Below are 27,982 nucleotides of genomic sequence, written 5' to 3'. Positions count from 1 at the left end.
AGATGCAAAACCAAAACCAAACTCAAACTCAAAGCACAACCATTTACCCACGAAAGAAGGTATAAATTAAAGAAAACTGAGCCTCTGCTGCCCAACTCAAAACCAAATTAGTCCCCCACACGACACCCACACATACCTCTCTCACCTCGCACGGTCACACTCCCACCATTTATTTTCCTTTTTATAGAGATCTAGAGAACACGAAATAAATAGAAAACAGAGACTTGTGACCAAAATATATAAACGCTCTCTCTTTCTCTCCAGTGTTCTTGCAATTCCACTTACAGGCTCTCAAACAATCCCAAATCCCTAAAATAGCACCCAAAAACCACTCCCATTTGATTCCAACAAAGCTTAGAATTCCAAAAAAGGGGAAAAAAACAGAGATCCATCGAGAAGAACAGGTCTCTTCTTATTTCTTTGGTTTGCTTATTAAAGGTTGATTAGTATCTGAATAAATTATTCACAATATTTATTTTTTCCTCTTGTGGGTTTGTTTTTTTCCCTCATTTTATTTTCTGGATAACCAGTTATTTTCGTTCTTGATATCTGTATGGTTTCGTTGGGTATGAAATTAGATCCGAATATTATCTCAAAAAGTATCAGATTCTTTAGTTACTGTTCTATAGATTTTTCTTTGCTTCATGTATGTTTCTTTGTTTGTTCTTAGAATTTAGAACTCATGTTTTGTTTTGTTTTTTTGTTTTTTTTCCTGGAATTATTGTGTGAAATATGAGAATCTGTTCTGTAGAAGAGATTTTTGGGATCTAATTTTATCTCTTTACAATGCAGATGTCCACTTAAGAATTCATGTTTGTTAGATAATTAATTCGGATCATGATGCTTCTTATTTATATCTGGCATTGGGTATTTTTTTCTGATCACTGTTTATTCACTATACTCATATATTCACTCCTTACCTCAATCTATGTATATTGGGTTTTCCTCTCACTCTTTTATAGCCATAAACTTGCACATTCATTCTAGTTGGGGCCTTAACCATCCTTCAAAGCCCATCAGCAAACCATATCAATCAGCTTTCTATGTTTATCTCCTATTGTGGTTACTACTACATTTTCATGAATGCGTTTATTTCTAATTTTATAATTTTTTAGTCTTTTCACTCATCCATATCAACATCCTTATTTCTACCATGCTTGATCTATTAACATGTTGCTTCTTGATCAGTCATCGTTCAGCTTCATAAAGCATATTCCCAGTTTCACAATCCACATTGACCTTGTGGGTGGAGAAAGTGATACTTATACGTGGTTGGAAGGTCTTTGGCTTGGTATTGTCATTTTAATGGACGAGATGGTGGTTCCATGGCAACGATGAAAAAATGGCACCATGACATCTTATCATGGTCATCTCATGCATGAACCCTTTCTTGAGCGTCATGAAGTCCCGCCCTTGTGCAGTAAATTGGAATTATGTCTCCCATAATTACCTAATGAGTCTAGTGATAATGGCACCTTGGTTGAACCACCATGTAGGCTAAACTATCATGCTGTTTGAATGGTAGTTTCTCAGTCAACTTATGTCTAGCTTGAACAAATTGGGTTGCTGTGTTTTGACATGTGACCCAAAAAGTTAGTTCTAGTACTTGAATGGAACTTAATTGGTTAATTAAATAGATGCTATCCATCATTCACTATAAAGTATCGAGGCTTTTGCTTTCATTCTTCACATAACCTCTGACAAACATGGCTTTTTGTTAAATCATCTTTTTGGGCAAATACAAGGTTCTTACACTTTTGACTGTTTTTATCTGATTGGACTTTCTTCTCTTCTTCTTTTTTGTCAAACTTAAATTCCTATTACATTTTTTACTATTTATTCTGTATTGCAGAGAAACCAAACATATTTCCAGGTTTCCAATGGCTCAAGCTACTTTTGGTGCGGAATCACCTAGGCGAAGGTCAGGCCTCTTAAGAGATCAGGTTCAGTTAGTAAAAAGAAAGGGCTCTGAGCGCAGTGAGATAGCCCCAATCCATGACCAATTATCCTTCGAGAAGGGGTTCTTTATTGTGATCCGTGCATGCCAATTGTTGGCCCAAAATAATGACGGGATGATATTGGTAGGGGTAGCAGGTCCTTCTGGGGCTGGGAAGACTGTGTTTACTGAGAAGGTGCTCAATTTTATGCCCGGGATTGCCGTCATATCGATGGATAACTACAATGATTCCAGTCGTATTATTGATGGAAACTTCGATGGTAACATCTAGTTCTAATTGTTCTTATGCTGATTTTTGGTTTCTTTTTGATGGCCTCTTTTACTTTTGGCCTGAGATGGACCCACCTAATGCTTGTAATGTTTTCACAGACCCACGCTTGACTGACTATGATACATTACTCAAGAATATCCATGGCCTTAAAGAGGGGAAGCCTGTTGAGGTGCCGATATATGATTTCAAGACTAGCTGTCGCACGGGACACAGGTCGGATATCTCTCTACATGATTGGACTCAGTGCTTTACATGCTAATGAGTTCGATATTTTTCTTAAAAAGATTACTTGAGCTTACACTGGTTCAGGGTAGTCTGCTTCTAGCAACTCCCCTCTCCCTGAGATACATATTGAAAGTCCCCGATTAATGGTGATGATGCACAATAGAAAGGAAAAATTGTTGCCATTTCAATTAAATTTTTAGGAGCTATGGAATTTATATCTATGACTACTTTCATGGTGAAATGGTGTAAACTTGACTCACATACTCACCTTTAACTGTATATCATCTTATTTTATTCGCTATTTCTGTTGGTAATAGTAAAAGTAGTGAATGTTGAGTATTCCTTTATTTTTTAATGAAATGATTCACTAGACCAAGTTAGGGGTAGACCATGTGTCAGTCCACCAACCAAAGGAGAGTTATGCATTCCCTGTCAAATGAGGAGATCATTCCCCTTTCTTTGCTAATCTTTTCCAATCATTTTTCTGGTTTTCTTCTTGTGGTTTCATGCCTCAGGCTCATGTGTTCACTTTGTTATCTTTCAAACAATTGGTGATTAGTGTGTAATTGTATATCTTCTGCAGAAACAAATTTTAATCTTCACAAGTCATAATATTTCTGGGATTCTAGAACCGTTTACTTATTTAACTCATCCATATCAGGACACTCGAAGTCCCGAGCTCCCGAATTGTGATTATTGAAGGCATCTATGCTTTGAGTGAAAGATTGCGATCTTTCCTAGACCTTCGAGTATCCGTCACAGGCGGTGTTCACTTCGACCTTGTGAAACGTGTTTTACGGGATATACAACGTGCCGACCAAGAGCCCGAAGAAATAATCCATCAGATCTCTGAAACGGTTCTTTAACTTTTCCCATGTTAGATATTGCTCTTTAGAAATAATTTGACCGACTTGCATGGATTTCTTAAGGAGGCATTTAAAGATTCTACTTTTTTTTCTAGTAATTCTAGACCACATTTTTCTATGCAGGTATATCCAATGTATAAGGCTTTCATTGAGCCAGACTTACAGACAGCTCATATTAAAATTATCAACAAGTTCAATCCATTCACAGGTTTCCAAAACCCAACTTATATTTTGAAGGTTAAACCTCAACTCATGTCTTTAAATGTTCATGTCCTTCTTACCAAAATTGCCTTCAGTATAAAGACTAATTATGATTGTCTACATCTAGCACTGAGTCCTTTCTATTGTTGTAGTCACCGAGGACTCTGACAGTTGATCAAATCAGGGCTGTTATCAGCAAAGAACATACAGAAACAATGGAGGAGACTTATGATATATTTCTTCTACCACCAGGTGAAGATCCTGAAGCTTGCCAATCATATCTTCGGATGCGCAACAAGGATGGAAAATACAGTCTTATGTTTGAGGTTTGTTTGTCAAGAACTTCTGTTTCTTTCTCAAATTAGTTGTCAATGTTTGGTGATAGGTTAAACAGTTGAGAAGAAGTTTCAGAGTCTCTATTGTGGAAAAAATGATGTTCTAAATTCCTTGACCCATATGTAAGCTTGTTCCCATGAAAATATTCGAGGAGTGAGATTTATAGTTGTAAACTGCCAGCTTGGTAAGTTGGTAAAACCTGTGAGTGGTAACCCCACAAACCTAGGTACAATACCCACAAGAAGAAGACACTAAGACATTAATCAGGGCCGAGAAACGATGTGAGGAACTGATACATGAAGCAACATTATGCAAAAATTTATTAGTTTTATACATTTATACGAATAATGAATATTAGGTGTTTTCTTTTGAGCTTGAATACCTATCTGGTCTTTATGTGATCTCTGTTTTTGCTATGGATATGTTTTGCTAGTGGAGTTGACAAACACTTTTGAACGAAGACTTATATCTTCAGAATATTTGTACATTTTGATTTCAGGAATGGGTTACAGATAGTCCCTTCATTATATCACCAAGAATAACCTTTGAAGTCAGTGTACGCCTTCTTGGTGGCCTTATGGCCTTGGGGTACACCATAGCTTCCATACTGAAAAGAAGCAGCCATGTATTCTCTGAAGATAAGGTCACTGTGAAAATTGATTGGTTAGAACAGCTAAATCGTCATTATGTCCAGGTATTATACCATTTTATAAACAAATTAAGTATTCACGTGGATATTTCAAACCTGCATATCATCATTTTCTCCTCTCCTTTTAGATTTGAACTCATGTGCTAGTTTTGTAGCATTTGCCTTCATCTTGTAATTATTTTGCATCTTAGGAAGACTTGGTAGCACATTATCCACAAATCTTAGTTAACATAGAAAGATACATATGAGTTAGACAAACTGTATGTTAGTTTGGAGTGTGGGTCTTCCACTATATCCTATACTCCATGAGTGAAAAAAATCATATTTCCTTTTACAAATGACTCTATAAGAAGTTTCAAGAGCCCCTTGTTTTGGGAAAATCGCCGTGTCTTTTTCAAGGGTGGTAAAATGCCTCTTACCTTGAAAATTTCTGTGATACACATTTTCCTGCCACACCAATGATATCAACATGGAAATGCATGGCAGCATGTCCTGACACCCATCATAACAGTACACAAGTCCCCCTTTTTTTAATGCTTTTACTTACAGAATGATTTCCCAAAGGGCTAATGTGTCCTGTACTTTGAAGGTACTTTTCCAATTTAAACCAAATTATGATTGTTCTGTTATTCTTCCTTTTCAAAAATCTAGTTATATTTGTTGAGCTCTCTTATTAAAAAAAATTATTTTATGTCCCATGTTATATGGAGTTTTTTCTCTTTCTTGTGTTATGTATTTCTCTTCCAATTTTATTTAAAAATATATAAAATAATATATTACCATGCATGTGTATTGATGTGTTTGCATTTTTCCCTTTGTTGTAATGATTTTTCTCAAACAATGATTTCTAAAAGAGCTGATGTGTCCTACCTGCCATACACTACCTTTTTAACTTAAACACAAACATGGCTAAATCTACTTATAGTTGTGTTATTGGACATTCTGTGGTGTATCAAAGCTTTTTCTTTTGCTTTTGATTTATCTCTGTATTTTATCTAAGAATTTTTTTTACTAAATATAACTAAATCATAGTATTAAATTCAACATACTTCCATAACATATGCCAAAATATTTCCATTCACAAAAGGTTCGACACAAAATTTAACCGACAATTTATTTTTGTACATATTTTGGTGGAAACCACTATTCATTTCCCAAAATATTTCACTGAATGGTAATGTTGACTGAAATAATCAAATTCTAGATATTAAAATGCATGATTTCAGTGGAAATACTACGGTTAATAGTAAAAGCCAACCGATTATACATATAGCGCGAAGGTCCAAATAGAGCCTGGACCAAGGTCCTCATTTGGGTCACATTACCCCAAATGATACCTCAGCCCTCTAGGGTTCATGGTTTAGATGATGTTAAAAATAAGAAAAAAATGCCCCGTCAAAAGGCTTCAAAAATAGATGGTCATTCATATAAGCATGCACATTTTACGTAGGTCTCTCGACCTTGCTTGGCTCTATTGCTTTGATTTTAATAAATCTTATACCTATCATAAAAAAAACATGAAAATTGAAACAAAAGAAAATAAACAAGGTTGTGAATTTTTACATAGGTCTTAGCTTCTTACCTGAACTCTGCAAAAGCTAAGCACAAATATACTAATTTTGGTACAGGTGCAAGGTAGAGACCGTTTATACGTAAACTCTGTGGCTGAGCAATTGGGTTTGGAAGGTTCATATGTTCCTCGCACCTACATACAACAGATTCAGCTGGAAAAACTTGTAAATGAAGTTATGGTGTGTATGGGATCTTTGAGACCCTCTTCTAAACTGAAATAACATTTCCTGTTTCCATATATTATTGATCTGGTCTTCCCACAGGCTTTGCCAGATGATCTAAAGACAAAGCTCAGCATAGATGAGGATCTGGTCTCATCAAGCCCCAAAGAAGCACTTTCTCGGGCATCGGCAGATAGGGTTGCAATGAGAAACAAGCATCTTAAGAGGTACTATTTTGTGATCACTTTTGGTCTTTGTTCTATCCACAGTTTGGATATAAAATTTGGCCAATGACTTTGAAACACACTATTTGAAATATTGTTTAATACTCTCTGTAATCACCACTAGCATTATGTAATGCCATCTCATTACCATTATAATTGGATTTAAAATTTAAAATTTAAATTCATCTTTGTAGTTTTCAATTTGGACTTAACACAAATAACAGAATCAGAGGCCGTTATTTTCAAGAAAACACTAAAATAACACTAAATTTGGTTTTTTTTATTTTTATTTTGAGCAGAAGTTTGTCACACTCATATTCGACACAAGGTGACAAGATTTTATCCAAGCTCACTGGCCTTGCTGTCAACAATAGAAGATTTGATGCAAGAAACATGGAACTACCTGCAACGCTTGCAAACCAGGTGACTTGTTAAAAGTCTCAGAAATGAAGTTATTCTTGATGTCTAGTATAAATGAATAATTCATTTATTTGTATAAGACAATGCTAAAATTCCTTCTTACTTGTCGTCTTGTTTTTGGTTCTGTTATAGGGAGTCATTACTCAACTTTCAGAACAAATTTCCACACTAAATGAGAGGATGGATGTGTTTACTTCTCGAATTGAAGAGTTGAATTCCAAATTCACTACGAGAAAAGTTTCTACTAGCCACCAGAACTTGGCTTTGCAAGCCGAAGCCTGCAATGGTTCCACACCCACATCTCTCTTCATATCTGGTTTGAGCAATGGTTCCCTTATACCCAACTCCTCATCTTCTTCCCAGTTGGCAAAGGAATCTCCTTTAATGGATGAGGTACAATGAACAAATCTTTCCTTCTTATAAATTTCCTGAAGGGATGAGATAGCTTCAAGTCTTTGTCTGATGTTGTGGGTTTTATTTTATAAACAGATCCTGCTCATTGCACGAGGACAGCGTCAACTTATGCACCAATTAGACAATCTTAGGAATGTTATCCATGAGAGCTGGGGTGAGCAGTATCGAGAAATAAGAACAGAAAGGAGAGGCAGAAAGTTGGATTTTGAATTTATCAGAGCTCCCCTTGTTCTAACATTAGCAATTGGTGGTGTTGGAATCTTTTTGTATAGGGGCTTATCATCTCGAAATTGAGTCCTCTGCAAAAAAACATGGGTCATTTTTTTTTTTCCAATTTTCATAACATATACACACCGTTGTTTCATTTCTCTTCAGTGAGACTTCAGATTTTGTTTTTACTATTCTGCTCAGGAAAGGCATTATATCAATCAATCATTAAACTTTAGAAGCAAATTACAGCTTTCATAATGATCTAATGACTTGAAGATCTTAACTTCATTGTCAACAAATTTGTTCATTGAGATCGGTTCATGATGAAGTTTTTTATTCCATTTAGAGCTTTTTAATTGGTCACATTAAAGATTGATTTTCTCTATGCTGAGTTTATCCAGGGAGATCCAATTTGTTTACTATGTATTGTACAGCTGTTTATTTATGAGGATCTTAGCACCATATGGTGCTAAGATGAGCCTCGTTTTGTGTCTTCTTGCCTAGCAGATCCACATCCTTCAAGACAAATCGTTCAATTGTTGCTCCTTTTGTTCAGAATATTTGGACTACTGTTTCTTTTTCAATTTTTTTTACAGTTATTTTCCTCTAAGAAATGCCAATGATTGACTTTTCTTCAATAGATTTCGAATTTTGTTTTAATTGTTTTTTTGGGTCTTTTTTCCTGTGCAATGTGTTTTCCTTGTTTTGATTATTTTTTAGTTAAACTATTAAGGTAGATTGTATTTTCTATTTTTCCGAGGCAGAAATTAAAATGAATTTGATCAATGTTTGATTTAGTTTTTTATCTGTTTAAGAAACACTCGAACCATTGGCCACTAATAGGGAAAAGGGATTTGCAAGATTAAGGGATTCGGACAGTAGAGAAACTGCTACTTATTTTTAATAAGAGAGAACACGAAGAGAAAGAAATACACAAGTGATTTCCTCTGTTACATCAAAGTAGTTTTGTCGGTTGGTTAATTGGTCATCTCTTTTTCTTAGAAGGAAATCTTTTTCTCAGTGAATTTATGGTATCAACGCAAGTTGATGGATATTCATCGGGCTGCATACGGAGGTACCACTGAAGCAAGCAATCGCAACACCACTGTTTAGTGCTTCAGTAGGGTGAAATGCATCCCAATAGATATGTTTATTCCTGTCCAGGCATGGTGTTTGATCTGGAAGGCATACCCCTTTACCTCCAACTACACAACATGGGGCTTGTCCTGCCGTGAATCCTACAAAAATTTAATTATAATTACACTCCAACATATTTAGAGATTAGACATTATAAAGGTCAAAAAGAATAATTTTGTTGGCAATGAAGCAAGAGGTTTATAATATATTTAATTTAAAAAACAAAAAAAAGTAGTCAGAAAGAAAAATTAAAATAATGAAATCTCACCAAATAGAATAGGCTTTTGGTTTAGGAGATAACCAGTCTTGTAAATGTCTCCAAGAACAAAAGTTGAGCCATGTAGGGTGGAGAACAGTTCTAAGATCACACCAGGAAGCCCAAAATTGAAAGTCAACACCAACTTATTTACATCCTCTGCACATGGAGTGATGGGTTTCGGATTCATGCCATTTACTATGGCTGGCAAACACCCAATAGAACCAATCCCAAACACTACGAACTTCCTTGCTCCCAAGTTGTATAATTTCTGCAAATATAAATCCACAATAAGGTAAGAAAAGTTGAACTATAACAACAACAACAAACAACAAGAAAGCCTTATCCCAAAGATTTGAGCTTAGTTGGCTAAATTCCTTTCATTCTATTCTATCTAAAGTCAATTCTATTCCTTCAGTTCTTTTGGGTCTTCATCTCATTCTTTCAAGAACTTCAACTTGAATATTTCTTATTTTCCTAGAATAACGATCCAAAACGGTATCCATTCCAATTGCAAAATAGGGTGTCTACATGATATGTGTTTATTGGAAAACAAACACATTGGGATGCGTGCCATATAGGAAAAAAGGCTTGGTTAGGATCCTAATGTGTCTTAAACTCCTACTAAAATATGTCACATAGACACCATTCCTGTGCTATAGAAACAGGACACGGCTGGATCCTTACTCTATTTGTTATAATTGAGGCAGTGTTCAGCCATCGTTGAACATGCACAAATCATCTCAAATAACTTTCTCAAAGTTTATCAACTATTATATAAGCGATAATTTTGTATCACAAATTTTACAGAGAGTTGATACTTTATAAGAACGGCATGAAATGTAAGTTTAAACGAGAGAAAAAGAGATTAAAAAAAAAAGATCAGTGAGTGATTCTTACCGTCACTTGTTGTTTAAGTCGATCTAACAGTAGAGAACCAAATTGTAAAGGATCATATGTCTTGCTACTATTGTAAACAGCAGGTTGTAGATAGTTATTGAGATAGTCATTGCTACCTATACAGATCAACACAATCGACTTCGACAAGTACAAGGAGAGTTCATCTTGTGTTTTAAAGATATTGGGCAAATCATTTGACACAGTTTTTTCAAAGAACTTGATCTGATCATCCATGCACAAGTTATTCCCCTGCACATATTACAACATCAAATTTAAACTCACACCATACACCTTATCACAATGCATCATATCGGATACTTCAAGATTACTTACTAACGCGCTTCCTGTTTCAGGAAGAATGCCAGCTGACCCAGACCCATAGTTCACACCAGTTGTGATTTTTATCTTGTTAGCATTGGAGAGACCCCAGTACGCAGGTACATACGGCAACCCGAGTAATTCAGCTAGAACCAAAATCACAACAACGAGGTAAACTAAATTTAATAATATTTTGTAACAAAGTTTCATATTGATCCTTATTGATATTTGGGGGTCCAACTCAAAACCAAGTGAAAATGAGTGGAGAGGCCCACGAGCTTATAAGGAGTATGGTTTCAAAACTTGTCCATGACTGAGACATATCGCCCAAGTCATCTTGGTATCAGGCATAGACAAGACTGACAAGACAATTTTTTGGACAAGATTTAAAACTCACATTCATTTTTCAAATGTTTGAATGAGACGTTTGAAAACTCGTCGACGACAAATCGGTTTCTGGCATGGACGAGAAGAGATGCAAAATCAAGTTTTAAAACCATGATAAAGAGAGACACAAGGCAATGAGTGTCTGATGTGGGACTAAACTCAGCATGCACCCCTCACGTGTGGGCCGGATTGGGTCAAAGTACGTGGAGATATGAACTGGGTGACATGGAGGAAAGAAAGGCCCACTCTGATACCATGATAAATTTGGGAATCCAACTCAAAATCATTTGGAGATGAGTAGAGAGGCCAAGGAGCTTATAAAGAGAGAAATAAGGCAATGAGTGTCCGATGTAGGACCAAACTCAACACTTACCAATGAAATCTACGGTTGTTTTTCCATTAGTAAACCTACCAGTGGCTCCCAAAGGAAAATCTATACCATATGGTTTGTAATTCACTTTCGCTTTGGTCTTTAAATAATTATTGTTTCCGCTATCGATGAGAGAGTCTCCAAACACGTATAAAGCTGGTGCAAGAGGACTTCGGGACTTAACCAACAAGAGATGAAGGAGAAAACAGACACAAAGAAGGGACATTGAAGAGCTTTTCTTAGCCATCTTTCCTTCAACTCTTGTACTCGGCAATAGAAAACAAAATTGATGGAGATTTATTTATAGTTTTGGGTTTTTACATATCGCCCAAGTCATCTTGGTAATTCAGGCATAGACAAAGACTGACAAGACAATTTTTTGGACAAGATTTAAAACTCACATTCATTTTCAAATTTTTGAATGAGACGTTTGAAAACTCGTCGACGACAAATCGGTTTCTGGCATGGACGAGAAAGAGATGCAAAATAAAGTTTTAAAACCATGATAAAGAGAGACACAAGGCAATGAGTGTCTGATGTGGGACTAAACTCAGCATGCACCCCTCACGTGTGGGCCGGATTGGGTCAAAGTACGTGGAGATATGAACTGGGTGACATGGAGGAAAGAAAGACCCACTCTGATACTATGATAAATTTGGGAATCCAATTCAAAATCATTTGGAGATGAGTAGAGAGGCCAAGGAACTTATAAAGAGAGAAATAAGGCAATGAGTGTCCGATGTAGGACCAAACTCAACACTTACCAATGAAATCTACGGTTGTTTTTCCATTAGTAAACCTACCAGTGGCTCCCAAAGGAAAATCTATACCATATGGTTTGTAATTCACTTTCGCTTTGGTCTTTAAAATAATTATTGTTTCCGCTATCGATGAGAGAGTCTCCAAACACGTATAAAGCTGGTGCAAGAGGACTTCGGGACTTAACCAACAAGAGATGAAGGAGAAAACAGACACAAAGAAGGGACATTGAAGAGCTTTTCTTAGCCATCTTTCCTTCAACTCTTGTACTCGGCAATAGAAAACAAAATTGATGGAGATTTATTTATAGTTTTGGGTTTTTAATTTCAAATTAGTAAGGCCTATATTTGTCCGGAGGATTGAATTAAATTTTGGTAGCTTAAGCCTTAAAATTACTAAAAATAGTAATAGTTGATATTTGCTTCCATTATGGTCGTGTTTGCCTCTCAAGATAGCGAATCTAAGCTGGCGTGTAAAATATCTATCCATTAAAATTGTGTTGTTTCACACATATAGAAAATAAAAAGGGATTAAAATAATCAATTGACAGATTAGCGGAACTAAAAAAACGGGGAAAGAGGAATCCCATCCTCTTTCCCACTTTTAGTAAACTTTTATTTTTTCTATTTTAAAAGGATTTCATTTTTATTTTCTCATATTTATTCTCTCTCCATTAAAAACACGATTTCTAGCCTTTAGTTTGTAGTCTCAACTCTCAACACGTCTTCATGTGTTAAATGGTTGGAAAAAAAATAACAATAAAGAGTCAGACTAGCATAACTATCTTAGCAAGATTTTAAATCTTACCATGGGTTGTGAGCTTACATTGTGGCATCCAAAAACATGATTCAATGCCACAAGGATGTAGAGGAGAAAATTTCAAGAGATTTGAAAAAATATAAAAAAAATTAGTTATTTTTCTTCATTGAATTTTACTTTTAAATTTGAGAGTTGGGTAGCGGTTCATTTCCAACACCTTGGATGAAGGTCAAAACAGCTTTTTTATGAGTTTTTCCATGAAATCTATAAGACTGTTGTGGTGTTGGATTGTCAATGTGGGGATCCATGTTGAATTAGTCATGAAAGTGTTATTCTTTTTTATATTGAAGTTGCTTTGTGTATAGAAAATCACTTTCTTAACTAACCTACGAAGATTTCAAATCTTACTAAGGTTCTTCGAGTTCAATAGATTACCAACCTTGGCAATCCATCACCATAATCCTCTACGTTTCATGAAAAAATTTTAATTAAAAATATATTCATAAAGTTTTTAAAATGGACTGTTAACTGAATTTAAAATTAAAATTTAACAGTGAAAATTTAATTTTTTTTAGTATTTTATTTAAAAGTTCATAAAAAAAAATCCTCAACGTTTGTGTGGCCTCATCGGATCATGTTTATGGATACCATATGATGAAATATATTTTTTACTTTTAATTAAAATATAAATTTTTGTTTTAAGATTTTATTTTGTGATATTTATTTTGGAGTTATAATTTCATATCAAATTTGAATTTAAAATATTTATTATAGTAAAATAGGTTCACACCAATGTCGAACAAACAATATGCAGACTAAACCCGTTTTAGGATCAATGTCAGACAAACAATACAAAAGCTAACGTTTCCACCACAAGATCAAGGAAAATCCTATTCAAGATATGTAAACCAATTTTTGTTGCAGCCAAACAGACCTATAGTTATTATGAAATACTTTCCTATTATAGGTTTGGTCTATTTATTTAGATTTATGGAATATTTCTAAAGACAGCTAAATATAAAAAAATTTAAATCTTAACCTTCCTACTGTAAAAGATATAATTCATTCTTGTCCCTGTCAACCTTACTATAAGTGTCTAACAGAAAGCAAGACACAAAATCAAACCAAAAATTTCGGGTTCAGTTTTGGTTCCGGGTTCAAGTAAATCGTTTTTTTATTTTGAATTTGGAATTTTTTTAAATAAAATAGTATATACATGATTTACAATTACTTATATAATTTATTTTATATTTTTTTTACCATACAATAGTTACTTTTGTTACCAATTGTAAAAAATATAAACATAGAAACAAAATTTGTGTTAAATTGCCTATTGTATATATCAAGAATAAAAATATAAAGATAGAACATTTTTTCTATTTATATATATAAAGAAAAATGGTTTTATAAAGTATAAAACCAAAAGATAGAAAAAAAAATTGTTATTGGTAATTATTTACTACTATAAAGTATTTATTTTGTTGCCTATAAGTACTATTTTATTTATTTTTATAATCGACGGGTTATGATTTAATGGTTTCTAGATGCTTCTACAATATCTAATTATCTATAGGTTGAGTTGGGTTTGATTAGATTTCATAAGTATCTTTTAGGACTAAAATACAATAAATTAGGATGGTGGATTCTATCAAAAGAAAATATTATGTCGCTATCTTCTTTGTAATTTCTATTATCATTATTTTAGCTTTTAATCTCATTTTCGTTGGTGAGCTCGCCCACTAAAATTGACATATTGCTTTCCATTGTATTTGTTGAAAGGTCCTTTACATCTCATCTATGTTCAATTATCAGATATTATTGATTTTCATTAATGAAAATACATGAATGTATTATATGTAGGGGTGCACATGGTTCGGATTGGTTCGGATTTTGGCAAAATTGGAACCGAACCAAACATGATCGGTTCTACAAATTTGAAACCGAACCAATCCAATTACCCTATAGAACCGAACCAATCCAATCCAATCTTGGTTCGGATTGGTTCGGATCGGTTCTCGTTCTCATACTTATTGAAGATAGATACATTCTTCCTCAACCCAAGCATTCTATCTCCTCCAATCTTCAAACCTTAAAAATAAGTAGGACTTTTTTTCACGTGGACTTTTGGGAAATAAAAAAGTTAAAAGGAAGAAGAAGAAAGAAATAAAAAAAAATTTTTATTTTTTAAATAATTATATATATATATATATATATATATTATATATATATATATATATATATAATTGGTTCGGTTTTCGGATTGGTTCGGTTCTATTTATCCTAATCCGGAACCGAACCAAATTAATCGGATTTTTTTTCTTCGATCCGTACCCGAACCGTGTGTGTTTTAATCCGAACCAATCCAATCCAAAAGCTTCGGATTGGTTCGGATCTCGGATTTACCCAATCCAATGTGCACCCCTAATTATATGTATTTGATTTGCCTTATAAATTGGACATTTGATATGTATTGATATTTTTTCCCACCCTATCACTTGATAGCATGTAAATAGCCACCTTTTGGTGGAGGAGCATATAGAGATTTGAAGGTGTAACCTGAGAAGCAAATTCAGTCGCCCATACCATCTCAGTTAATCCTGGTAGATGTATATATTGATATATCTATGCTATTATTTAACACATTTGATCTCATCTCTTCAAGCTATCATATAACTTCCTCCCTTCAAGACAGACAAGGATATTTTCAAGGCTAGTCAGGTGTGTGCAAACCAAACTAATCCTAATAGTCCCAACAACGATATCTTATAGCAACAATAAGTTTGAGTTTCTTAATTACTTAGCAAAAAAAATAAAAATGATTGAGTTTCTTAATTATATATTACTGGAGACTATAAATAATCTTTTAAATGTCATGCATAGTTGTTCGAGCATTTATGATAGGCAATTGGATATGAATGTTGGAGTGAGGCTACTTCCTATGAAAATATGGATTAATTCTCTAGACATGTGGTTTTTTTAATTATAATGGGGGTGTCTGAACTTATATCCAACTAGAGGGGCCAAAAGAGCAAAGGCATATGGATCCCTGCCCCTGGCATGTGCAATGCCCGCACATCACACGCATTGAGTAAGTGAGGGTGTGCCCTTGCGGGTGGCCTTGAGGAAATACTGCTGATATTGGGTATCGAACTCACAATCAACGGACTCTAGACATGAGTATTGATCCACCTATCTACCCTTCTTTGATTTGGATTGCAAATACAGAAAAAGATAATCTCTCTCTTCTTGAATTAATTAATTTGTCTTCTTTTTCAATTTTATTTTTTAAAAGTGGGGGGTTCTTGATTCTCTGTTTAGATGTAGAACGTGAGAGAACATTAATATTGGATGTATTTGATGGAAAATTTTCCAATCTCAGGTCACTGGATACAAATTTAATTGAAGAGAACAAACAAAAAATCAACCACATAACACATGGATTTACGTCAAAAATTGTAAATCGCTAAAAAACCACATAACTACACCGATTTCACTAATGCTCAGAAGGCCAAAAAGAAAAACAGAATTAATTAGAAATTTAGATCAACAAACTCATTGGAAGGTTCCTCCACCACTGTAAAATATGAGTGTGTCAGATGTGGTGTGGAAGGCAAGAACATCTCTCTCACTTACATTTCCCCCCATAGAGTATATCCCACCCATGTTCATATGTCTTTTAATATTATCTTCACTCACTTTCATGCTAAGGTTCCTTCCTTCCATCCCACTTGCAGCTTTTTCATTCCTCTTCTTTCCATTATTCCTATCATCCAAAGCAAATGGTTATGAAGGAAACCATTTGATGTCTTTGGGCTCACTTTGCCTACCTTTTAATGGCCATAACTTATCCTCACCCACAAAAGAAAAGTAAAAGACCATCATTTCAAGACAGCTACAAATGTTTGTCTTCGCTCCTAATTGGATACATCATTCTATCCTCAACTTTATAACACCATGTCATTTATATAGAGTAGACTCTCACTCTAGTATATTTTTGGTTCCTGCATCGTTGATTCAACTCGCAACTTGGCCAAGTTGACTCAATTGGATTCCAGGTAACTTGACCTCCAAATTTGACGGGGCCAATCATCGAGTTAATATATCAACTCGGTCTAGTCAGCTAAAAAATGCACCAAGAAGTTGAGTCAGGAACTTGACCAAGTTTTGCATATATATTCTTATTATTTATTTTAAAATGCTATAAACTTTTATTAAATATTTATTTAATAGAATTTAGCAACTCATGACTAAAGATCTTGAAATTAATGTAAAGGTAGATATTCTAAAACATTTTACCAGATAATGTTTTATAGTGTTGTTGATATTTCACCAAATTAACATCAGAGGATATAATGATTTCCTTTAGATTTGTGGACTTTGACAAGAAAGGATCACCCAATTCACTATTAACTAGTATCTTAGTTGAATTATATGAAATGACCAATAAACCCTTTTCAATTCTATAACTAGGTGTGTAATTTACTTCTTTTGGGACAGGACTATTGGAATGATTTATATTAAAAGTGAGATCATGTGGAAGCCAAACAAAGGGATAATCTTGTTCCAAGTGGAAATCTATTCATAGTAAACTTGTAGCCAATTAGTTCAATCCAAATAGCAAAAAAGAACCAAAAGGCGATCATGGGAATCTAAATCTAAGGAACAAATAGCCAGTTACATTAGGATGGCAAGATGATATATATTTTTTCAATGAGTCTTGCTGGAGTGACCTCAAGATTGTACCTCACATCACACATCCTGACTTGAAAGTGTATATCGACCATAGATGCTTTTCACACCTATCTCGATGAAAAATATCTATGATTCCTATGCACTTTCAGCATTATTCTTTTTTAATAGGATCTCCTCCATCTCAGACAAAATCAAGGAGAGCCATTATTGGTCCTGCCAAATAAATCTTTGATCAGGGCCAAGAAGACATGGGAGCACATCATGCATTGTTTTTTTTAATGCTTGAAAAATATCTTTCTTGCTTAGTACTTATCAAGAGATTACTTTTCTTTTAAACTAAGATAACATATTGCAACTTGCCATTACATAATAAAGAATATAAAGTGTGAGATAGCATAAATCACAATTAATGAAAACAGCCCTTAACAACCAGAGAAATAAATAAATTAGGGAAAACAAATCTGTCAACCTACTAACTTTGAATCCTTCGTCTTGCCCATGTCTTCAAAAATTTTAATCTATTTTCCATAATCAGACAGCCCCATCTCTAAAGAATCTAGTCTATCTTCGCAATCTGAGATGGAATTGTTTATCCTCCTCAAGAGACAAAACATTAATATGACATAGTAGTGGGGGGGGGGAAATACGGATTGAAAACCCAAAGATCTGGTCCACGAGTATCATGTTTCCTTCTTTCGTGTTCTTGCTGAATGACACTAGCTTTGTAGATGCATGATATGAGAACAACTCATAACGACCCATGGCTTCAAAACTCGTCCAAGACCAAGGTGTATCGCTCGGCAACGAGACAGACAGACAAGTCATGTCAAACATATCGGAAACTCGTCCGAGACAACTCGATCTCATTCACGGCCAAGACAAGATGTCAAAACGAGTTTTAAAACCATGTTATGACCATTTCCCCTAATGTATGATAGCATGTTACCAAAGGAAGAAAGCTCAGATAAGAAAAGCAAACGGAAATATTAGTAACTCATATAGCATATAACATTACAATGTACATTAACTCTTTTTTTGGATTTTATTCTACAAATTATTTCTAGAACATATGCAGATGCAGAGAAAAGGAAAAAAAAAATAAAAGAAAGAAATCGATTTCACCTCCTGATGACTCATACTCTCGGTCCTCCAAATTCTACAATATTTACAACATCTTCCTCCTACCATACAATTACTACTGGGAGAAAATCCAAAATCAAACCTACCAACAAAATCCTTCCCACTCCCAACAACCTGTCTCGTATTCTTCTTGTCCTCCAGTCTTTCTTTTTTCTTTTTTTACGTCAACGAGTACTTGACCATCTCAAAACTGGCATGAAGTCCCAAGCCTCTGCCTCTGTCCAACACTCATGGATTTTCGGTTGGTAAATGCAGGGTACAACAGCTCCTGGAACTTCTCAAGGAACACTGTCCACTCCTCCTCGTTCATGTCTGCCAGCTTTACAAAGCTTACACTCCCAGGAACTTGTTCATCTGCACTCCTGTTCCCTGATGATGGGCCTGCCGCATACTTGCCATCTGGTTTCACACCCTGGAACCACTGCTTCTCCCCCAGACTTGTATTCTTCAGTGACATAGAGAGCTTTGAAACTGTTGGAAACTGGGTTCGAGTTGACAGCCCTGCAAACACTTCCCTTGCTGGCTCCTCCTCTTCACCTTCACTAGAGTCCTCCTCGATGCTCTCTGCTAGTTTGGAGAGTGGGTTTCGGCCATTCCCAAATCTGAAACCAAAATGGAATGGTTGTACTTTGGTCAAGAAGTCATCAGCCATCTTAGATCTAGAATCCACTTCTGGTTCTTCACAGTCCAAGTCAAACAAAAACTCTTCTTCAACTCCTACTTCAGCTTTAGGAGAGAATACCTCTCTCTCAGCTATTATCCTCCTTGCCTCAATGCATATAACTTCAAGCTCGCTCGGCTCCTCTTCACAACCTCTAAACTCTCTGCTCATCATCGCACCAATCTCAGAAAGACAAAGACCAAAGGCTGCAGCCTCCTTGAGGAAAATGGTGCATAGAACCAATACCCGAAGACATGCCTCCCGAATCATGGGCAGCTCGGCCCGAAGCATCTCGCAATCACTACATAGATTGAGATTTGCTATATACTCGAGCTCATCCTCAGAGAACGGTATTGATGCCTGAGGCCAATGGATCCACTCAAAGTACGGGTCTTCCAAGCTCTCTGGCAGGCAGAGACCATGATCAATTGGGATGAGCTCCACCTGACCAAATCTCCCAACCCCATCAAGCTTCCTAACCAGAAGGTTTCCAGCATGCCTGTCTGTATTGAAGATCCTAACATCTAATATACCTATTCTATGCACAGCAGCGACAGGGAAGCTTGAGGTCCCATGATCACTCGCATCAAAGTCATGAGGAATGAACTGCTGTAGTGATGCAATCTTGCTAACCAGTTTATGTTCATGAGGTTTGTTTCCATTGACCCCATCATTGATGTTGAAAATTGAGTGTGTGATCTTGACAAGGGCAGTAGGTGGCACATTGGCGAATTGACCATTGTCAAGAAGGTAAGCAGCAACTTCTCTGAACCCCGTCTCCCCAACCCTTACTGACCGTTTAAGGCCAGGTTGGCCAAGAGTTTTCCCAACAAATCCTTTTGGATTATTCGGGGCAAAGGGTTCTTCATCGGTTGGCTTCACAATTGCTACACTCTCACCTCTGCTGTTTCTGAAATAATAAGCACCTCCAAGCCCACCATGAACAGGGGTTGGATCAACCCCACTCTTAATTGCCTTCACAATGTCCTTCACCACAGGTTTCAATCGAGCAAAGCAACTTGAGCGCCCTAATATTTCAATAGGACCACTCTGATCTCTTTGCTGAAGATCCCTCCCAGTAGGTGAGAGACATGGAGTTGACGAGCTTCTATGTAGTAAGTTCCTTGTTAGAAGAAGTGGGGAATCATTTCGAATGGCGCTAAGATCGTTATTCAATACACGATCCCCAAATGTCAATGAGCTCTCCTCAGTCGGGACATTGAGTGCCAACTGTAACCTCCTTTTCACAGTATGGGCATTGTCCCGCCGATCTAGCTCTAGCCCCAAAACACAGCCGGTGTCGGTCTGCACAAAAACACGCCTCCTCCCAGCTGGTTTTCCTCCCTCCACTCTCTGGTTCCCATGATATTCACCACATAAGGTTCCGTTGAATAGCGCAACAGCCATCTGCGTCTGAACAGGGCTGTCCAAGTTGGGAGACATTGAAGGAAGGTGAAAACCCAGGGTCTTCGAGGCCGGCAACAGAGGTCGCAGCCAACGCTAGGAGACAGATTTTTCTTATCTGTCTCAAGTGGATGCCAAACTCAAACGCCAACACCAAGTGTAAGAGAGAGATACGTGTTTCACAACCAATCATTAATCAACTGAGTAGAATTTGAATTGCGTCTGCAGTCCTCGTATTAGAAAGATCGGATGGTGTGGAGACAAAGAAAGAGATCTAATGATCACTACATCGAGGAAGCCATCTGATGCTGGACACGTAGTAGAAGAACCAAAATCTGTAAAAGACCTAATTAGAAATAGTGATTTAAGGGCGAAGACACTCAATTAGAAAATAAAACAAAAGTTCTCTCTTTTCTTGATTGACAATAAAGTAAATAACTTCTTTTATTTATGAACAACTTCAGAAATGCTAAAAATAATATTTAGCTGATTCTGTTGTGAGCGAAAATAAGGAAGATAAATAAAGAAATGGTGGATGTGCTCTACAGAGTGCCAGAGATCCTGTATAAAATTCACCAAAATAAGTATGTCTTTGTAATTTTTAAACAGAAACAGCGAAAATAGAAGAACATTCAAATCAACATTCAACAAAGATTTTGCTTATTTTCAACGTTCCGAGAAATTCTACATTATTTTCTTACTATGGATTTTTTTTTTTTTCCAGATCTACAGAAAAGTAAAGAGAAATTAAATTGTTGTAAATGAAATCCAAAAATGTAAGTCGTGTTTTTAAACTCGAACAGCTATTTCTGCGGAGAGTGAATCAAACTTCAAAAAATAATGAAAATTGAACTGTTTCAGAGCTGTCAACTAAATTCGGCCATAAATGTGGGCAAATATAATAGAGAACCCTAGTTTCCGCCAATCAGAGAGAAAAAAATTAAAATTTCCACCAAACATTGAACCTGGAAACAAATCTTCAAAGATCTAAGATCATAATCGAACGAAACTGAACGAATTGAATCACCGAAAATAAAAAGAATCGAAGGCAATTACGATTCATTCAAAAAAGAACAAATGAACTACAAAGTTTCAGCTTTCAAGAAACCTAATTCAAAACACAGTTCGGATCAATCATAAAATTGAAGAAAACGAAGAAACAAACTAACCAGATTGTGAGATCTGGAAAGAACCTGCAAGGAGCTCGAGCGGGGAAGCACTGGCAGCCGTCGATTCTGCTCGAAGGATGAAGACGATCGCAGATCAATGGATCCAATCCGAAATAACGAAGGTTTAACGGATGAGATTCGAAAGAATTTCTCCTGAAACCTCTACTTCGAAGCCAGATGTTCTTCCTTCTCTGGTTCTCTCTCTTGCTCTGAATCTTCTTTAATTCGTCTCAAGTTGAGGGACTCGAGCAAGGTTAGAAATGGACACATGAGGGGTTAAAAAACTAACCATAGTTATCCTACTCTTCTCTCTCTACTCGATTCGAAGACTCTAGACACTCGAACAAGGACCGTTGATGTAAAAGCGAAAATGTAATCTCAACCGTTTATTCTTTTATATGAATACGTACGGAAGGCCACGTAGGATGTGACGTGGAGATAAGTAATTGGATCACTACGTGGTGATGTCCCCGTCAAACAGATAATACTTTCTGCCGGTAGCGAAACCGGCAACACCGGATCGCAGTTTACAATTTCTGGGCCTACCAAATATTTTCGCCACACTTTTCGGGAAATATCAAAATTGCCCTCGAAATCAAGAAAACTATTATGACGAAGTTATCCTTGACCAAAGGTTCAGTTAAAGCTTCTTCAATGACGTGGGACCCACGTCCATAACGAAGGAGAATGGGGCACCTCAGCTTCATTTTAATTTTTGGGATGAGTTGGCAGAATTTGATTGGTCGGATGATTTTTTGTTGATGGTGAAGTTGAGATTTTTGTGTCCATTAAATGCATTAAAGAGATTTGAATGAGGAATAAAATTTCTTCAATCCATCCGAAAATTTTGGACTAAGATTTTAATGACAATTTGAAAAAAATATATATATTTGTTTAATTGTCGCCCAAGTAACAATTTGGATCTTTTCTTCCAAGTTTCTATTGAGAATCTGAAATTTGGTGTATTTTTTAGGTGAAATTAGAGAATGTCATGACATGTCCCTTGACTTCAATCTTTTGTGAGAGATTAAGAAGAAATAATTGAAATGCCCTCAACTTCTATTCTTGTAAGAACACCCCCCCCCCCCCCCATAAACCCTTTGTCTTCATCTTTTAGGGTATCTTTTATTATCTTTCAGTATTGTTTTTTTTTTATATATATAAGAATAATTAATGATTAGTATTTAGTACGTGAAAGTTGGTTTTAAACCCAAATCATGCTATCAACACTTATAATCTTTAGTCACCTTAGCAAGTATGGTACCTTCATTGTCTTCAATCTCTTGTTAAGAACCTATTTTATTTTCAAAAGAGGAGCTGAAATCTTGACATTTAAGGCATGTTAAAAAACATTTACCCAAGAAGTGCTGATTTTCTAACTCATCCCGACAAACTAACTCAAAAACTCATTGACGTTGCATGTGCGAGAATCATAGATTTTTCTCTTAGAGATACATAAATGCATATGTTTTTTGAGGTGTGCAGTTGCGTATCCTAAGAGAAAAAATCTACAATTCTTGCACGTATCACATCAGTGAGTTTTTGAGTTAATTAGTCAAAGTTGAGTTAGAAAATCATTACACTTTACCCAAAAGGCAAGAGGGTTTTTTCAGGAAGGAAAACATTTTTGGCAAGAGGTTAAATAGGACATATCCGTCATTTTATTAGTCATATGTAATGTCAAAGTCAAGGAACAAGTAAAAATCTAGGGGTATCTCTAATTGTCAAAAAAAAAAAAAAAAAAAATCAGAGGTTTGCCTCAAAATTACCCCTCTTTTAGTTTATTTTATTGGTACATTGGATTTTACCTTTGTTGGTGTTGAATGATGCCTAGTGGGTCATGCGAAGAGAATGGAATTATGGAGTGAAATGCTAGAAGTATGTAAAAACATTCAGAGTGGACTGAAACATGAATCTGTATGCGTGTGTTTGCATCAATAGACCATGTTAGTGTCATATAAAGAGTCTTGTCTTGTCCCAATGTATGGTAAAGGATTCAATCCTTTTTAAAGTGAAAATAGTGTGAGAGGTGTCCTCACTATAATAATATTAATAATTATAATAATATGACTAATGGCAATGGGACGCTCCTATTTTCAGACGCCTCCCATACTCTCTCTAACTTGAACCATAAATCCTTTTCTTGTGTATTCTAAGACAAATAATTTTTCGATTCTATGATGAGGGCATCTGAAAAAAATAGCGTCAGATTATCACAACTCTAATAATATTTGAAAGACAGTTAACTATGAATTTTAGATAATAAAAGAAATATTTTTCCAATCAACATGTTATTTAAAATAATAATAATTTTTCTAATTAATATAACACAAAATATATGTTAAAAAGGGTAAGTGGTTGGAGTGGACTTACAGTGGAGGTTGTTAGGGTACTTACCCCCACAAGAAGTTTCAAAATATAGGGACTAGTGAGCTGTTCCGACGGATAAAAAAAATCTGCTATTATGTCCTATAATATATTTTTTCCACTCTTAGCTATCTCCACAATTATATTTTTTCACTCTTAGTTGCCCCCACAAAATTTTCTACTCTTAGTTGGCCCCCACATGGGCTAAATCTTGGTTCCTCCCCTGGTAAAACGGATAAATAATTATATTACTTTTCTTTTATGTATTATTTTTTATTACAAGAAAAAGAAAGTATCTAATGGCATAATAACAAAGTATTAATTTTATATATTTGAATAAAAGATTTAGAGCATCACTGTTAAAGAATTCTAGCAATAATATTTTTCTACAAATCAAATTGCCAACTAGAAATTATGTCATTATTTGCAAAACCTAAACAAAACAAAAAACTCAACACCCGAATTCATATGACACCAATAAAGATTTAATGCACATTCTAAGGTGTTTTAAGTAAGAGTTGGTGTGACGATAAAAGCTTTATATATTTATTGATGTGATTTAGCTAAGTATACTTGCTTTAATTTATTTTTGTTAATAGTAGTTCTCTAAATATTAAAAAGTTATCTTGGAATTTATACAACTTCCCAATGGGCTTATCTAAATTTTTTAAATAATTTTAGGTTAAAATTATATTCAATATGTGTAGTTATTCTAAAATCTTGGTAAAAGATTTAAGCCGTATTATTTTAGGTTGAAACCAACGTGCCAAATGACGATTATGGTATTTTTAGAAAGAATAATGCTGAAGTGATCTCATATCGCATTTTTCTGACGTGGAAGTGTGTAGGAATCATAGATGTTTGTCACTCGTATTTGGTTATGTGTGCATCACCACGTCAGGAAAGTGTGATATGAGGTCACTCTAACACGACTCTTTTAGAAATCAAAATCAAACAAAATCGCATTTTCAAAATCACTTTTAAAGAAAAAGAAGGCGGGGGGCATTCGTTGGTTAAAATAAAGTAGCTTTATGGTTGCACACCCTTTAAGCAGCATCCTCATATGAAGATCCATAAAGATCAACCTGATTCACGATTTATAGTTGTTCATTTGCATTTTACGACTCGAATGTCAAGATCAATCTGATTCATGATATATAATTTTTCCTTTTTATGACTTGAACGTCAAACATGATGTCGACAACCACAAATAAAGCATGTACAAATGGGAAATGCAATACAAGCATAGACTAACTTATAAGACATTAGATCCTCGAGCTCATGGGGAAATTGAACAAAAAAATCAAACTAATGATTTGATGGATTCAAATAGTGTGTCATAGGTCAATATTTGGCTTGATCAATAGTGAGACATTTCTTCAATTTATAGATTAATAAATTTTTTTCATAAATAATATTGTATTTTCTAAAATGCAAGCTTGGCGATTTGAATTTGAATAATGTTAGACCTCATATCGCACACCCTGATGTGAAAGTTTATGGAACCATAAATATTTTTCTCAAGATTCTTATCCACTTTCATATCAAGATATGCAATTTGAGGTCCAATCTTGAGATCGCTCCAATGCAACTCTTAGAACTTTAAAGAATACTTATTAGAATAATGCTAAAATGACCTTAAGATTGACTTCAATTTACACTTTACTAACATGGAGGTGCATATTGTCAATCTTAAGGTCACTCCAACACGACTCTACTTATTATGTACACTCTAGACTTTTATGACTTTATACTTTTTATTATTTATATTGGGGGCAGATCATGAGACATAAGTAAAAACAATGTAATAATAATCATTTTTCAAAATATGGGTTAGAATTTTTAGATTGAATTGATTTATTTTATTATTATTATTATTTATTTTTTTATTTTTTTTTATTATTATTTTTTTTTTATGATGATGAGAAGATCATCTAAAAAAAATTTGTCCAATTTGAAACGTCTAACCCCATCCCCATCAAAAGTGATTTAGTATATGAATCGTCAAAGTTTTATAAATAATTTGTAAATGACTTTTGATAGATTTAGAAATTTTTGACTGATTTTTTTTAGGATGATCTTCTCACTACAGAGATCATCCTCACAAAAACTCAATTGAATTTAAAATTTCTAACTAATATTTTGAAAAATAATTATTTTTACAAATATTCTTACCTATGTCCCTTGAACCACCCCCATTTATATTATATTAAGACTGCAACAAATTCCCAAGCCGACATAAATTAAGCTTTGAATCATCAAGAACTTGAACTAATACCAAAACTCGTGTTACTTGATAAGGTCCCAATAATTTTATTTTGGGACCATAATTTCACCAAGATTATCACAAGTTTTAGTACTAGTTCCCTTAAAATAATAATAAATTTTATTAAATTTCGAATTAATGTGACTAACAATAGTTTGTTATTAATTTCAGGTGAAAATGATACATTTGGAAACCAACAAAAGGTGTAACAATTATTGTTACAACATACGAGCAAAAAGAAAGTATCCGGTAAAATCTCGAGGATTTTGGGCTCCATGTCATCGCGCCGCGGTCATTTTAAGGAATTTGTCATCGAGATTTTTACAGAAGCTTCGGTGGTTGTAATTGATTGGGTCATTCGAATCGAATTATCTGCCAAATTATCCCGATTACCCGAATACGAACATTATAAATTAGAAGGTGGATTTCAGATAAGGGGGCTCTTCTCTCCTTCTCTTCTTCCATAATTTTTTATTTTTCTTGTTTTAAAATTCTCTGTAATTTTCCTTTGGGTGAGCTTTTGAGAGGAGTGAGAACATCAAGAGTAATCCATTAGCTCTATTGTAACTCTTTTGAGAGATCATCAAGGAAGGAATCAAGTTGCAACACTATTCTACCTACTTTTCTCCATCTATCATCTTCTTGCTTTTATTATTGTTGTAATATGATCCTTGCGATGATCGACTAAACTCTCCTTAGAGAGGTCAAGAATGCCGGAGTAATTTCATCCTACCAATGTTGGTTTAATTCTTTATTTCTGCTTTATATGTTAATTCTGAGAATACTCTTAAGATAAGATTAGCAAACTCATACATTCAAATCAAGCTTAGATGATTGTTATTTAGATAAGCTCAAGAACAATCGTGTCATGTGAAGAATTGAAGTCTAAGTCAGCTAATCTTGTTTAAGTTTAGGATTCTCATGAATACTCTTTGGTTACCATCAATGTTTAATTCGATTTATTTTTCGATCAACGAGCAATGACTTGCTACGTGGATTGAGTTATAATTAGAATAAATCAGCATTTTGGATGAATTGCAAATGTTGAATTGACCTCTCTAAACTCTTTTCCTTATATCTTCAATCTCTATTGTTAGTTTAATTTCATTTACAAATTAGTTGTTATTTTCTTCTCTATTTTGTTTTTACAAATCAATTTGTTTTAAGAAAAATTTATTTTCTAATTCTGTTTTGACTTTTTTATCCGAATGAGATATTGAATCCAAATTTTCTCTGTGGAATGAATTCGACTTGCTCAAAGTCTTAGTTCACATCTCTATCTCTGCATTTATTTAGTAAGATTTACAATCGATCATTACTCACACCCCTGAGATTTTATGCATTTAAAGGCCCACTTAAGTCAATTAATGATTAAGACTGACTTTTGAAGACTATGACGAAAATAATAAAAGAAAGTGGTCTTGTTAACGCACACGTTAAAGAGCAATAAATACACCTTGGTAATTAGGATCTACGGGTATTAAAAAAAAAAAAATTTAAAAGCATTTTCGGTACAAAATACAATTTCTCAAGTGTATTTACTATAGTTTAACGTGTGTCCCAATCTCCATGAAAAGCACCTACACACATCCACGTCAGTAATACGTAAAACGATGTCAATTTTAGTGCTCTTTTAAAAAAAAAAATAATAAAGTGCTGTTCTTTCAACTAAAATCGCTAATGGTTTTTTACTTGATTTATTTCACTCGGTCAATACTCGACTGACGTGGTAAAAGCATAGAATAAAATATTGTTTTCCTTGCGTCAATTAATGCATTTAAGAGGGCTATTTAAGTCAATTAATGAGAGACTGACTTTTGACCTTTGACAAGACTATGACGGAAATAATAAAAGAAAGGGGTCTTATTAACGCACACGTCAAAGAGCAATA

The 27,982-nt window shown here is 34.8% G+C and overlaps 3 protein-coding genes across 4 annotated transcripts; 1 reads left to right on the top strand and 2 right to left on the bottom strand.

The window, feature by feature from the left end:
* Positions 1 to 11: 11 nt before the first annotated feature.
* Positions 12 to 7,749, top strand: LOC147399262 (inorganic pyrophosphatase TTM2-like). The gene is made up of 12 exons (XM_086448754.1): positions 12 to 404; positions 1,853 to 2,217; positions 2,327 to 2,441; positions 3,115 to 3,310; positions 3,443 to 3,556; positions 3,673 to 3,846; positions 4,356 to 4,550; positions 6,134 to 6,256; positions 6,341 to 6,465; positions 6,762 to 6,885; positions 7,015 to 7,275; positions 7,372 to 7,749. Exons 2-12 carry the CDS (start codon positions 1,881 to 1,883, stop codon positions 7,588 to 7,590), a joined length of 1,983 nt encoding a protein of 660 aa, XP_086304880.1. The 5' UTR covers positions 12 to 404; positions 1,853 to 1,880; the 3' UTR covers positions 7,591 to 7,749.
* Positions 7,750 to 8,517: 768 nt separating this feature from the next.
* On the bottom strand, positions 8,518 to 11,174 carry LOC147399261 (GDSL esterase/lipase 7-like). Its single transcript, XM_086448755.1, has 5 exons — positions 10,878 to 11,174; positions 10,133 to 10,263; positions 9,800 to 10,048; positions 8,912 to 9,170; positions 8,518 to 8,744 (listed from the first exon to the last, which is right to left on the bottom strand). Exons 1-5 carry the CDS (start codon positions 11,119 to 11,121, stop codon positions 8,533 to 8,535), a joined length of 1,095 nt encoding a protein of 364 aa, XP_086304881.1. The 5' UTR covers positions 11,122 to 11,174; the 3' UTR covers positions 8,518 to 8,532.
* A 6,873-nt stretch (positions 11,175 to 18,047) lies between these two features.
* On the bottom strand, positions 18,048 to 21,725 carry LOC147399260 (phosphatidylinositol 4-kinase gamma 7-like). Of its 2 annotated transcripts, none has more exons than XM_086448752.1 (2): positions 21,483 to 21,725; positions 18,048 to 20,624 (listed from the first exon to the last, which is right to left on the bottom strand). In XM_086448752.1, exon 2 carries the CDS (start codon positions 20,326 to 20,328, stop codon positions 18,409 to 18,411), a length of 1,920 nt encoding a protein of 639 aa, XP_086304878.1. In that variant the 5' UTR covers positions 20,329 to 20,624; positions 21,483 to 21,725; the 3' UTR covers positions 18,048 to 18,408. The 2 variants fall into 2 exon arrangements, with proteins under 2 accessions (XP_086304878.1, XP_086304877.1); XM_086448751.1 differs by having other exon boundaries at positions 21,459 to 21,724.
* Positions 21,726 to 27,982: the final 6,257 nt, after the last annotated feature.

This window comes from Akebia trifoliata, chromosome 7 (assembly GCF_017979445.1).
Source record: "Akebia trifoliata isolate Shusen 1 chromosome 7, ASM1797944v1, whole genome shotgun sequence".
NCBI lineage: Eukaryota > Viridiplantae > Streptophyta > Magnoliopsida > Ranunculales > Lardizabalaceae > Akebia > Akebia trifoliata.
Note: the sequence above shows the minus strand (reverse complement) of the source record. Positions and strands in the feature narration are given on the sequence as shown.

What these genes read in the sequence shown, in the direction of transcription:
- LOC147399262 (XM_086448754.1), top strand. Translation starts at nt 1,881, where the DNA reads ATGGCTCAAGCTACTTTTGGTGCGGAATCACCTAGGCGAAGGTCAGGC. An exon ending in AGAAACAAGCATCTTAAGAG is followed by an intron (nt 6,466 to 6,761) that starts GTACTATTTTGT and finishes TATTTTGAGCAG; the next exon opens with AAGTTTGTCACACTCATATT. An exon ending in AATCTCCTTTAATGGATGAG is followed by an intron (nt 7,276 to 7,371) that starts GTACAATGAACA and finishes TTTTATAAACAG; the next exon opens with ATCCTGCTCATTGCACGAGG.
- LOC147399260 (XM_086448752.1), bottom strand. Translation starts at nt 20,328, where the DNA reads ATGTCTCCCAACTTGGACAGCCCTGTTCAGACGCAGATGGCTGTTGCG.
- LOC147399261 (XM_086448755.1), bottom strand. Translation starts at nt 11,121, where the DNA reads ATGGCTAAGAAAAGCTCTTCAATGTCCCTTCTTTGTGTCTGTTTTCTC. An exon ending in AACAACCGTAGATTTCATTG is followed by an intron (nt 10,264 to 10,877) that starts GTAAGTGTTGAG and finishes TTTTGGTTCTAG; the next exon opens with CTGAATTACTCGGGTTGCCG. An exon ending in GACTTAAACAACAAGTGACG is followed by an intron (nt 9,171 to 9,799) that starts GTAAGAATCACT and finishes TTATATTTGCAG; the next exon opens with AAATTATACAACTTGGGAGC.